This window comes from Diceros bicornis, chromosome 13 (genome assembly GCF_020826845.1).
Source record: "Diceros bicornis minor isolate mBicDic1 chromosome 13, mDicBic1.mat.cur, whole genome shotgun sequence".
Classification (NCBI taxonomy): Eukaryota; Metazoa; Chordata; class Mammalia; order Perissodactyla; family Rhinocerotidae; genus Diceros; species Diceros bicornis.
The window spans coordinates 5424004-5437697 of NC_080752.1; the positions used below are offsets into that span (position 1 = coordinate 5424004).

Genomic DNA, 13694 nt, shown 5'->3' on the forward strand with positions numbered 1-13694 from the left:
ACAATGTGGAAAGTATACAGAAGAAAGTAGCAACCCTGGTTTATGGATCCACCAGAAATATCATCAGCCTACTTCTGCATCACCAATTCTTTCTTGTAGTGCCTGCCTTCCACTTCTAGGCTTACATGGCAAAAACAGCTTCCTCCTGGGGCTGGTCTGGTGGTGCAGTGGTTAAGTGCGTGCGCTCTGCTTTGGCGGCCCCGGGGTTTGCAGGTTCGCATCCCGGGCACGCACCGACACACCGCTTGTCAGGCCATGCAGTGGCAGCGTCTCATATAAAGTGGAGGAAGATGGGCACAGTTGTTAGCCCAGGGCCAGTCTTCCTCAGCAATAAGAAGATTGGCATCAGATGTTAGCTCAGGGTTGATCTGCCTCACAAAAAATAAATACATAAAAACAGCCTCCTCCTTTCAGCAGGTGTGTTTTCTTTCTTTCTGACTGTACTGTGTTGAATAGTGTCCCCCCGCAAAATTCATGTCTACCTGGAACCTCAGAATGTGACCTAATTTGGAAATAAGGTCTCTACAGGTATAATTAGTTAAAAGGAGGTCATATTGGGCTAGAGTGAACCCTAAATCCAATATGACTAGTGCCCTTGTAGGAAGGCAGAAAACACCTACACAAACATACACAGGGGAAGAAGTCCATGTGATGCTGGAGGCAGAGATTGGAGTGATGAAGCTGCAAGCCAAGGAGCACCAAGGATTGCTGGCCACCACCAGCTAGGAGAGAAGCATGGAACAGATCTTCCCTCAGAGCTCCCAGAAGGAACTAACCCTGCCAACACCTTCATTTTAGACTTCTAGCCTCCAGAACTGTGAGAAAATAAATTCCTGTTGTTTTACGCCACCCGGTTTGTGGTAATTTGTTATGGCAGTCCTAGGAAACTAATACATCTACGCAAAGAACCACAGGTCCCATGAAATATCCTGGAGGTGGCACAGAAGCAGAGGCTGAGAAAGAGTCGTTGCACCTTTGCTCACCGCCCGTGAAGGGTGCTGTGGGCTGTGGCCTTAGACAGACTTAGATGCGAGTCTAGCCCTGCCACTTACTAGTTCTGTGACCTTGCACAAGGCCCTGTCTGTCATTTTCCTCATCTGTAAAATGAGAGAAATAATCCCTACTTTACAAGGCTTTTGTGAGGATTAAAATATGAAATGCCTAAAGTGGTACCTGGCACATATAAATTTTCATAGATGTTATTTTCTTCTTTTTAGTGTAAAATCTCTTAGAAATATGTTAATCGGTGGATGCATAATTCACAAGAGAAATTGTTAACAGAATTGGAAATACTTAGCCTGGAGAAAACTGACGTGAGGTCTTTCATGTACAGTGGTACAAACCTGGAGGTCCTGATTTTACTATTTTAGGGCCCATGAACAAAGCCTTAGCATAAAAAGTCTGGTCTTTCTAAGCACTAAGTTGCCAGAAAATAATGCTGCTTTTTTGGGTTTCATTCCTTCAGCCTTCTCTTTATACAGTGAGCCAGCTGAGTCCTCTGACTGTTGTGACCATTCAAACTAGATTTCCCCAAATATTTTATCCTATTATTAGGGCTGGTCTCCTGATATTTTGGTTCAGAAAAATACAGTATTTCCAAAGGACAGGGTGTCAGTAGCCTGCCCCATTCAGTTTCTTTCTAATCCAGTTATAACTGCATAGAGCACTGTTTGTGGGACGGCTGCCTCTACTTTCAATCCTTACCATAAATATATTCAAATTATAGCAGGGGAGACTATTGTTAGACATTGAAGGGTCCTGGATGAAGAACTTTAAAATCTGGAATGGTTTGTTTCAGAACGTAATGTAATCTCCTTCCTTATAATTCTTTAATAATAGATGGACAGTCGTTTCTTTTTTTTGATATAATTGACATATAATGTTATATTAGTTTCAGATATACAACATGATGATTTGATATTTGTATATATTGTGAAATGATCACCATAATAAGTCTAGTTAATATCCGTTACCGTACATAGTTACAAATTTTTTTCTTGTGATGAGAACTTTTAAGATCTACTCTCTTAGCAACTTTCAAATATGCAGTACACTATTATTAACTATAGTCATGATGCTGGTACATTATATCCCCATGACTTATTTGTTTTATAACTGAAAGTTTCTACCTTTTGACCCACTTCACTTATTTTGCCCACCGTACCACCCCCTGCCTCCGGCAACCACCAATCTATTCTCTGTCTTTTTTTTTTTTAGATTACATATATATAGACAGTCTTTTCTGAATGATCTATATTAGTACCTTATTTAAAAGAAAGCAAGTTGCCCCTCTTAACCCTGTAATCTACCTATCTGCCAGAGGGTGAATCGTTCTTCTCCCACCCCCACTGATTCCCACCATTGGCAGGTGACGAAAAAACACAAATAGGTGAAGGCACATGCCTGTTGCCATTGGCAGGTCATTGGTGAAGTGAGAAGGGCAATTCTACACTTTTGAGATTCTAAACTCCTCACCAACAGTGAGATTTACTAATATCTACTGACTCAATGTAAGAATTAGTGTTTTTTCACAAGATACACTCCTTTATCATTTTAGCTCTAACTTCACTAACTGTTGCTTTTGAAACATGGTGTCAACCTCGAAATCACTTCGGCGTCGTCACTGCAGGGAGATTCTCAGTGCCTGGCTTACACGCTTGACTTGCCAACTGAGATGCTGGCAGTGGTTGCCAAGTGAGCTGGCTAAATACCCATCTTCCTCCCTTTGCCTTAAAAAGACTCTAAGTCCAAAGCAGATGGAAATGTATTATATGGAAAAATTTTTTCAATCTGGAGAATTCAGTTGTATTTGTTAGTGATTTGATACTTATGGAATTAGAATACAGATGAGAGCATTGGGACCTTATTGGAAGTTGAGTGCTCAGATATTTTTAAATGTTACCCCAAAAGAATGAGTAAATATCCAAACAAATTACATGACATAAAATAACCAAAATAAATAGAAGAACAACCTAGCGGACAATGTCAGCAAACAGCTGAAAACAGACCAGAGGAGGGGAGAGAAAAAATGAACAAGGGAAATTTGCTGTCAGAGTTTAGAAACAGGCTGATGCTCTTACATTTATAATGCTTTCTCCTACTGTGGTAATTAGGGGGCTTTTATCCCTAGGAGAAGGCATTCCAGGACCAGATCACTGCCCAAAATAATATCCTGCTCCTAGAAAATAGGAAGCTTCTGGAGGAACTCACAGAGCAAGAAGAATTGATCCACAGCAACAAATGGATAATATCTTCAGTCCAGAGCAGGTGGGTGCTGTCGGGCCCGAGTTGCCAGTGAACCCCACAAAGAGGATGCGTCTCCCTTAACAAAGCAATCGTTCCGGAGACTGTCCTTTGAGCTTGTGGCCTGTCATAGCTGTTACTGTGCCATCTGCTGTTTTCAGCAGGTCATACAAGTGGCAGAAGTTGTGAAATTAAAGAGAGAAATATCATGGCTGACCATTCAGATAGGCTCTTTCACGGTGGCATTGCCTCCCTGAGGACCCGGCTGTGCTCATTCTGGCCTGTCACTTTGTGTGTGTTGACACTCATCTTTATCATTTGATACCTATGGAATCAAGGTAGACCAAGAGAGAGCCAGGCTCATACGAGTGACTTCAATTCATGAAACCCACAAGATATCAATATATTAATTTCTAATGAGAAATATGCCCAAAAGATGAAAATTCATATATCAGCCAGCCCAAGCATTCTCTTCTCTATAAGAAAATTTAATTACAATCCAAGGTTTCTTGGAGTGTAGAATTAGAGCAAAGAGAGTGGGTTGATCTTAACAGATAGTGTCACCAATCATAACTATAGTGATTAACATTTTTTTGAGCACTTACTCCATGCTAGTCACTGTTCTAAGCTCGCTCTATTCATTCAATCCTCACGCCAATCCCAGAAGGGAGGCGCTATTATAGCCATACTTTATGGATGAGAAGCTAAGGTCAGCGAGTTTAGGGAACTCACCCAGCCTGGTCCGTGGTAGGGCAGCGTGTGAGCGTCAGCAGCCTGGCCTGAGACCCCACAGCACCGCAGTCTGGGGAGGGATCTGCCAAGCAGACAGGAACTCTCCTTTCTGCCACTGTGGGAGAGTCTCTGATTATCTTTTACTGTCTGTGTCTCCCTTTTGTATACTCTGTATAATCCATTGACCTTCTCAAATGATGTCATTGCTTCTGACATCCCAACACAATTGACTCGTTACCCTTGCCTTAACATTAATAATTTCCCCTCCTGCCCTCCTGAAGACCCACTCTGATGACCCGGAGTGGACGTGGATGTTTTCCTTACAGTAAGTTTCTTCTGCAGGATGTTTACTCCTTTTACAGATGAGGTAACTGAGGCTCAGATTTAGTAATTTACCAGGGGTCACACAGCTAGTAAGTGGCAGAATCAGAACGCAAACACAAATCTCTGATCAAAACCATGGTACTGTCATGTGTCCTAGATAAACTGTGGCCCTGGAGAGTGAGCCTGGTGTAGTGGTTAAGAGCCAGGCTGAGAAGTCGGAAAGATCTGCATTGGCATCCCAGCTCTACAATGTCCTGGTTTTACCTTCTTCAACAAGTTACTCTCCCCTCTCTGAGCCTCAGTTTCCTCATCTGTAAAATAGGCTTCATAACACTATCTATTTCATGGGTTGTTGTGAGGGTTAAATGAGCTAATACATGAAAAGTTTTAAGTGCTTACTGTGTGGATAGGTCAGTGCTGAAGTCCATGGTAGTACTTGGTAAATGGATGCAGCTGCTACTATTACTAGTACTACTAGTACTACTGCCAAAGTACAGGATGACTGAGATCAGAACCAGATGCAGGCTGTGTAGCTACAATGTCTGAAGGGATGCAGTCTCTTGTTTCAGCCCCACTCCTAAATGGGCTCATTTCCTTCCTGAAGTTTCTCAAGGGCTGGAAGTGTGCCTTTCATATTCTTGCATATAGTATGTCTCTGTTCTCAGTATGTATTTAATGACTATGTACAGGCCAGAAGCTAATTAATTTTTACTTGATCGTGGAATATGATGGGAATTAGTCTGCCAAAGTTGGTTCTAAAATCTAGGCTAAGACCCAGAACTAGTGGGAAGTGGGACATAGTTTTGTGTTTTTAGTAATGACACAGAAATTGTTAGTGATGCCTCTGATTTATCCCATTTTTAGAGTACTTGTCCTGGATAAAGAAAATAAACAATTACAGGAAAACAGTCTCCGGCTCACACAGCAGGTTGGCCTCTTAGAGCGCATTATAAGGAGCATCCAGATTCGCAGAGGAGAGGTAACACGTGTGCTTCCTGTCAGGTCCTTAGTGTGAAGTTTGGGTTGCCAAGGACGCTGCACCCTCTCTTCCCTTCTCTTCTTCGTACTGTAGTCTGCACGTGGCTCATGCTGGGCTGTGGCAAACAGGCTCAATGGCTGCACCCCAGGCCAGCAGACCCTGAGACTGCTCTTGGCCAGCATTGCTCTTCATTGGGTCAGCTTTTATTGAACTCTCTCCTCCCATGTGATCCCAAAGCAATTTGTGCATGCCTCATAGCTTCTTCCTTAATACACTACATTGTCATTGCCTTTTTACTTCTGTCTGTCATCGACTCAGCAGCAATCCTGCGGGGCAAGGGTTGTGTCTCATATGTCATTGTATCTATGGACAGGTGCTCCATAAATATTTGAGAATGAATGAATGTTAAATGTTTTCACATGTATGCCTCATTCTCAACAACCCTGTTTGCCATGTATTAGACTCCTCTGAGAGATGAGCACATCTAAGGCTCAGAGAGGTAAAGTGAAGCTAGTCCAGTCTGGCAAGGAGTCAAGCCTAAGGAGAACATCTGAGTCAGAGAACAGCAATTATGCTACAAAAATCCAAGCAGACAAGTAGCCAAGTCCAGAGAGATGCGGCAAACAGTGTAGGTTCAGACAAGGTCCAGAGTCTGGCTGGTGAGCAAGTCAGAAGAGGGACTTCAGTGAGCAGAGTTGCATTCTGAATCCAGGATAGAGGCTGCTTGCTTTCTTCCCTGGCTTGTATCACCTGCTAGACATTTCTTCCCAGGATGCTTCACAGTAGATCCTGTTTGTCGGGTACCATTGCTATGAGCCTAAGACCTGCATCTTGTTTGCTCTCAGAAAGGTGATTATTTCCAAGCCATATGAGTTGTTTTGCAACTTTTGTCAAAAGTAGAACCGCTAGATTATATGGCCTAATTTCCAATAATTTACGTCTTTGCTTGAGCTACAACTGTTCTCAATTGTCTAGTTGTTTACTGTTTTACTTTAATCATTCATTAAACAAACATTCATCAATTCCAGGAGCTATGCTAGGTCCTAGGAATATGAAGATAGACCCTGTTTTCAGAGGCTTTCAGTCTAGTAGAGAAGGACAGACATACATGAATAAGTACTATAGAAGCCTTAATGGAGTATACACTAGGACCAATGGCTTTGAGATCTATAATATTATCCTCAAATCAAGATAAGAAATGTCACACGGGTCAGGACTGTAGTACCTCAAGTTCAATGTTCCATGTGTGACAAAGGTACCAACTTGTAACATCTTGATACCTATTGGAAACAACTCCAAAATTTTTTTTAAACTTAGAATCTTAAGGATCCTTCACTTCAATCCTCTCATTTTATACAGGAGGGAGATAAAACCCAGGGGGGTTAAATGATAAGTCTGAGGTCACACAGCTACTGCTTACCCTGCCCAGATCTCCCGGTTCTCAGTAGTTGAGTATCACATACTGTCAAAAGATCAGTATATAGATCCTCGAGATCAGACACATCCTAGATCTCTTCCTTCCTTGTAACAACTCAGGGGCTAAAATGGTGACAGCTTGACATTTGTTGAGTGCACACTATGTGCCTGGTACAGTGCTAAGCATTTTATGTGTATTATCTCATTTAATCCATCAAATAATCTTACCTGATGTCTGTCATTCCATTTTCACAGCTGAAGAAACTAAGATCTAGAGAGGTGACATGACATCATTGCCCAAGGCACATAACTAATAAGTAGAAGAGCAAGGACTGAAGCCAACTCTCTCTAGTCCCCTGTTCTTAGCCACTATGTCATAATACCCTAAGTTGGCTGTTTCCCTTTCAGGGGCATTGGAGTAACCAGGGACATGGCCTTGTAATAGGCATATTGCTTCCTGTAATATGCTTCCTGTAATTCCATCTTTCTTCCCTATTGGATTATGAACTCCATGAGAGCAGGAACAATGTCCATCTTGTTACCCACTGTGTCCCAAGCACTTAGCACCTGGGTTACTGCAACAAGTTCTTAACTCATCTCCTCTCAGTCTTGCCTCCTCTTCTAATCTGTCCTGCCCATGCATCTAGACTGATCTTCATGAAGCACTGCTTGATTTCAAAGTGCTTCATCTCGAAGAGCTTCAGAGAATTCCTTTTCTATAAGATCAAGTTCATTCATTCAACAAATGTTTATTGAGCACATACAGTGTGCCAGGCCTCATACTGTTCCCTCTATGGTTTGTATATGATGATGAACAAGATACAGTGTCTGCCCTCACAGAACTCGGGCCTAGTGTGAATGACAGTCATATGACTGGCCACTACCATACATTGTGATAAGTTCTACAATAGCAGTAGGCCCAGAATGCTGTGGAAGCAAAAGGAGTGATATCTAGACCTGTCTGGGGGTTGTTAAGGAAGGCTTCGGGAGTTGTTGATATCTAAGCCAGAAGAACTGAAGCCACATAGGAACTTTCCATATTCCAAATACCTTTCTGACATCAAACAAGCCTGATCAAATGGGACTAATCTATTCACTGTTTCCCCAAAAGCTCTGACCTTTCCTCTCTCTGCATTGTGTATTTCCTTTACTTGGAAAGACACATCCCATCTCCTCTCCTCCATCTTCCCAGCTTTTGTCTTTTGAAGTGCTATTGTTCTTACAGCCTGTAGCCAGAGAAGTCTTTAGAAAGTACAATCTGAGCATATGATGCAAAACCATGCAATGACTTACCACAGTCTAAAGGATAAAACCCAAATTTTCCAACATGGTCTTCATATTCTCCATGACCTGGCCTCTGTCAATCATACCCATCTCATCTCTCGTTGGTTCCCCTCTCCACTCTGCTGCACACTGTCCAGGTCCCTGAATCCTACACGCATCAGCTCCCTCCATTGCCTTCTCCCATGACTTCCCTCCCCCAGATTTTCTCTTGGCTGGTTCCTACTGTCCCTTAGAATTCAACCTAAATACCTTCTCTTTCATAAAGCTTTTTCTGAATCCTCCCCTCTCAAAATCTTGCTTTGTGTCCTTGATAGTTTTTCTCATTTCACCTTATATGTCAAATCCCAGCTCAGCATTTTACTAGTTATGTGAAGAAGGGAGACCTTATTTACCTTCCAGTTCCCTCATTTGGGAAAATGAAGTAATAACACTCAAAGGTGGCTGTTCCCCACAAAAGTCTGTACACGAATGTTCATAGCAGCATTATTTATAATAGCCAAGAGGTATAAACAACCCAAATGTCTATCAACTGATGAATCGATAAATAAAATGTGGTATATTCATACAATGGAATATTATTTAGCCATAAAAAGGAATGAAGTATTGATCCATTCTATAACATAGATGAACTTTAAAAATATTATGTGAAGTAAAAAAGAAGCCAGTCACAAAAGACCACAAATTGTATCATTCCATTTATATTAAATGTCCAGAATAGGCAAATCTATAGACATAGAAAGTAGATTAGTAGTTGCCTAGGGCTGACGGCTTGAGGGATAGTGGGTTGTAGTTAAAAGGTATTGAGTTTATATTGAGGGTGATGAAAATGGTCTAAAATTGATCATTGTAATGATTGTTCAACTCTGTGAATATACTAAAAACCATTGAATTATGCACTTTAAATGAGTAAACTGTGTGGTATGTGCATTATATCCCATAAAGCTATTACAAGAATAAATAAATGTACATGTATATGTGTGTGTGTGTATATATATATACATATGTGTATATTTGTTTTTACAAAGATGGTCATTGGGGATAAAGTAGAATACTGCACATAAATTACCTAGTATATTGCTTGGCAAGTAGTTGGCATTCAATAAATGATGGCTCCTTTCTCTCAGTGCATATGCATCACTTGTTCTTATATTGAACATTTATTGAGTTCCTCCTATAGGTTAGGAATGCTTATATTACTTAATTTTCACAACAACCCTGAAAGATTAGGCATTAATTGTTATCTTACATTTTAGATGTAGGGAACAAAACTCAGAGTGGTGAAGGAGTTGCCAGAGTCTAACTGGTAGAGCCAAGATTCAAGCCTTGGTCTCCTAACTCCCAGTCCAGGAAAATTTCCAATACATTATAGCTTTCTCTCCTCCTTATATAAGCTTCTCATTTCTTTCAGGATAACTAAGAATTTCTCACAGAAACTGGTTGGTTTATATCAAAGGTTAAACTGAGGTCCAAGTTCAGGGGAATCAGTAAACCCCTGTAATTGTATGTAAAATTTGGTCTATGTTGATCTGTTTTTCTGAGGAAGTGTATTTGGTTTTTAAAGTCAAACATATCCTTTCCCCCCCCCATGATTTAAAGGGACAGAAAATGTTTACCATAGTATTAAGTAAAAACCTACCTAAGTAAATAAAATAGAATGATTATATCAACTAATACAAGGTAATTCATGTAGGAAAGTAGATATAAAAAGCAAGGTAGTAGTGAAAGTACTAATATAAAAAGTATGACATTTATAATTACCAAATATTCTGTAGGTATTAGGGATTAAATTTTTTCCAGTTTTATTGAGATATAATTGACATATAATACTGTATAAGTTTAAGGTGTACAATATAATGATTTTTTTTGTGTGAGGAAGATTTGCCCTGAGCTAACATCTGTCACCAATCCTCTTCTTTTTGCTGAGGAAGACTGGCCCTGGGCTAATATCCATGCCCATCTTCCTCCACTTTATATGGGATGCTGCCACAGCACGGCTTGACAAGCCGTGGGTCGGTGTGCACCCAGGATCCGAACCCCGGGCCGCCGCAGCGGAGCATGTGCACTTAACTGCTATGCCACCGGCCCCCATGATTTGATATATGTATATATTGCAAAATGGTTACCCCATAAGATTAGTTAACATCAATCACGTCATGTAGTTACAATTTTTTCCCTTGTGATGAGAACTTTTAAGATCTACTCTCTTAGCAACTTTGAAATACACAATACAGTATTGTTAACTATAGTCATCACATCATAGATTACATCCCCAGAACTTATTTATCGCATAACTGGAAGTTTGCACCTTTTGATCACCTTCACCTAATTCCCCCACCCCCCTCCTCACCCCCACCTCTGGCAACCACAAGTCTGATCTCTGGTTCTATGAGTTTGGTTTTCTTTTTAGATTCCATACATAAGTGAGATCATACACTATTTGTCGTTTTCTGTCTGACTTACTTCACTTAGCATGTGCCCTCAAGGTCCATCCATGTTGTCACAAATGGCAGGATTTCATTCTCTTTTTTTATGGCAGAATAATATTCCACTGTGTATATACACCACAATTTCTTTATCCATTCATCTGTCGATGGACACTTGGGTTGCTTCCATGTCTCGGCTGTTGTAAATAATGCTGCAGTGAACATGAGGTACAGATATCTTCAGGGCAGTGATTTCATTTTCTTTGGATATATATCCAGAAGTGGAAATGCTGGATCATATGGTATTTCTATTTTTAACTCTTTGAGGAACCTCTGTACTGTTTTCCATAGTGGCTGCACCAGTTTCCATTCCCACCAACAGTGCACAAGGGTCCCCTTTTCTCCACATCCTCTCCAGCATTTATCTCTTGTCTTTTTGACGATAGCCATTCTAAGAGGTGTGAGGTGAGGGGATTACATTTTTAACCAAAAATATATATAAAGCATAAGTTCTAGGATCATATTGCCAATGGTTTATCATTATAATTTTTAATATTCATCTTTTCTTTCCCTTTAGGAAACAACAATTAGTGACATCCCTGAATTTGAAGCATTGAATAAAATCTTGCCGTTACCAAACTCCAGGTTAGTAAAGTCAAGACAATCATCTGCATGCCTGAGTCATGGCTGCCTAACTAGTCCTGAGTTGCTGGCTTGAGACAGCATAGCATGGGATAGTTTTCTCTATATTTAGTACTTAAATCTTCTTCTAATGCCTTCTTCCCTCACCACTGCTTCACCCCTACACCTGACAGAATCCCGACTTAAGGTAGAAAATAACCCATAAACATAAGTTTAAAGTAAATTTTATTTGGTTTTCTTGTGTTTGACTGTTGTAAAAAACTGAAATCCTATTGATGCCTTATCCCCGTGACTGCAGAGTGCTACCACGAGATCCTATCTGCATGAAGTCCTCATATGTGGCCTTTTTTAGTTTATCAGAAACAGGTTTGGTAGAGTCAGTTGGAAGTCTTCAAGAGACTGAAGAACATAAGACAGAAGAAGCCATGGCAAACCCCAACTCCCTCGAGTCTTTTTCGTGTTCACAGAATTCCAAAGCTGGATACGTAAATGTGGCTTCTTTGAAAGAGACACATTGCATCCAAGAACAAGACCAAAAGTCAGAACTATAAAATCACTGATGTCTAAAACTAGACCGATCAAAACTGCTAACTTAAAGCTTGAGCGTGAAGGTGGAACATGACACGGAGAAGGGTTACCACAGATCCCCATTGGACATCAACTAGGAGTCTTCAAAATTGCTGATAAATTCATTAAACCAGTTCTAAAAATGGATTTCTCAAGTTTGTTTGATATCTTCAAATGCCTTGTATTGATCAATGTCATGACTTAAGTTCAAGTTCAATGGCTTAATTAGGTTCCTATTTAGCAGAGCACATATATGGCTAATTCAGCATCCTTTACTATTATCATGAGTATTTTCTTATTTATTTTTTAAAAGTAAAATAAAGCAAACACTTTAAAAAGAAAAAAAAACCCTCCTATAATCCCACATTCTTTTTTTTTTTTTAAAGATTTTATTTATTTATTTTTCCCCCCAAAGCCCCAGTAGATAGCTATATGTCATAGCTGCACATCCTTCTAGTTGCTGTATGTGGGACGCGGCCTCAGCATGGCCAGAGAAGCGGTGCGTCGGTGCGCGCCCGGGATCCGAACCTGGGCCGCCAGTAGCGGAGCGCGCACACTTAACCACTAAGCCATGGGGCCGGCCCTAATCCCACATTCTTAACACAACTATTTTCATTTTGGAGTTATTCCCTTCTGGTTCTTATTCAAATGCATATATTTTAAATGGTCATCATATTGTATATTCATTTTCATAGTCTGATTTTTGATTTAATATATCATAAAACATTTTCTTACATTTCAACAGTCTTCATAACTATTCTTTCATAGCCACGTGGTATTCTATCTATCACGTTGACATTGTATAAATTCTCTTGTTGTGTGACATTTAAGTTGTTTCTACTTTTTAAGTATTTAAGATTATGCTGTGGTGAAAGTCTTGGTGAATGTAGCTCTTTTCTTCTCTTGAATTATTCCAGAAAACAAATTCACAAGATTGGCATAATTGGGTCAGAGGATATAAATGTTCTATAGTTTTGGTACATCACTTGTTGAATTGCTTTAAAAAAAGGTTGTGCATACTGTTTCCATTGTCAAGTTAGTCAACCTGTTTAGGCCTCACTTTCTTGATCCCCAAAATGGGAACAATAATAGTTCCTATCCCTTGGGGTTGTGAGGACTAAATGAAATGAAGCGTGTATTTAGCACTTAGTAACTGCTTAATAAATGCTAAATATCATTTATTTTCACTAGCAGTTTATGAGTATACTAGTTTTTCCACAACCTCATCAACATTGGATATTATCAATTTTAAAAATTTATTCTAAAATAGTTGGTACAAAATTAAACTGAAAGGTGATTCCTGCTGCTACTTCTTTCCCTTCCTCCCCTTTCCCTCCGTTTTTTTTTTTATAATTTATTTTCTCCCCCAAAACCCCAGTAGATAGTTGTATGTCATAGCTGCACATCTAGCTAGAACTTCTAGTTGCTGTATGTGGGACGCGGCCTCAGCGTGGCCGGAGAAGCGGTGCGTCGGTGCGCACCCGGGATCCGAACCCGGGCCGCCAGCAGCAGAGTGCGCACACTTAACCGCTAAGCCACGGGGCCAGCCCCTTCCTTTCCCTCTTTATTCTCTTCCTCTTCAGTTGGAGATAGGGAGGGAGACCAAGGGGAGAGGGAAAGTAACCAGAAATAAAAAGGACCCCTTGAATTGAGATACACTGAATTTTATGTGTAACTCTTCCTTCCACAGACCACTGAATTAGATGATCAAAGGATATAGGAAATAATAGCTGTGATATGGAATACATGCTCTGACTCCAAGCCTTGTCCAAGGTCACCTTCTTTCACTCAATTCTTGAATCTGCTGAATCTCTGCTATGTGCTATTCAATAGTAGGCACTGTAGCTACACTTGTGAAGCAGACAAGGAGAGTCTCTGCTTTCGCGGAGTTCTGCTGTTATTTTGGAAGGTATATGCGTGTGCAGCAGGGGGTGAGGTGGGGAGACCAATGATATAATTTTGGATGCTGAGTGGCAGGAAGAAAATAAACCAGTGATGTATCTGAAAGAGGGGTGGAGGGCTGTCTTAGATTGGGTGCAATGTTCCCATCTGAGTGGCATCTGAGCTGAGACCTGAACTATAAG

The 13694-nt window shown here is 40.5% G+C and overlaps 1 protein-coding gene across 19 annotated transcripts in view; it reads left to right on the forward strand.

Moving 5' to 3' along the window:
- CCDC30 (coiled-coil domain containing 30) overlaps positions 1-11757 on the forward strand; it is a 141734-nt gene extending 129977 nt beyond the window's left edge. For 17 of the 19 annotated variants that reach the window (XM_058552098.1, XM_058552091.1, XM_058552103.1 and 14 more), the window contains 4 exons: positions 3131-3267; positions 5164-5278; positions 10979-11046; positions 11396-11757. In XM_058552098.1, coding sequence (XP_058408081.1) covers positions 3131-3267; positions 5164-5278; positions 10979-11046; positions 11396-11594 — 519 coding nt within the window. In that variant the 3' untranslated portion in view covers positions 11595-11757. The remainder of the gene's footprint in view (positions 1-3130; positions 3268-5163; positions 5279-10978; positions 11047-11395) is intronic. The other 2 variants (XM_058552092.1, XM_058552101.1) reach the window with 2 other exon arrangements.
- The last annotated feature ends 1937 nt before the right edge of the window (positions 11758-13694 follow it).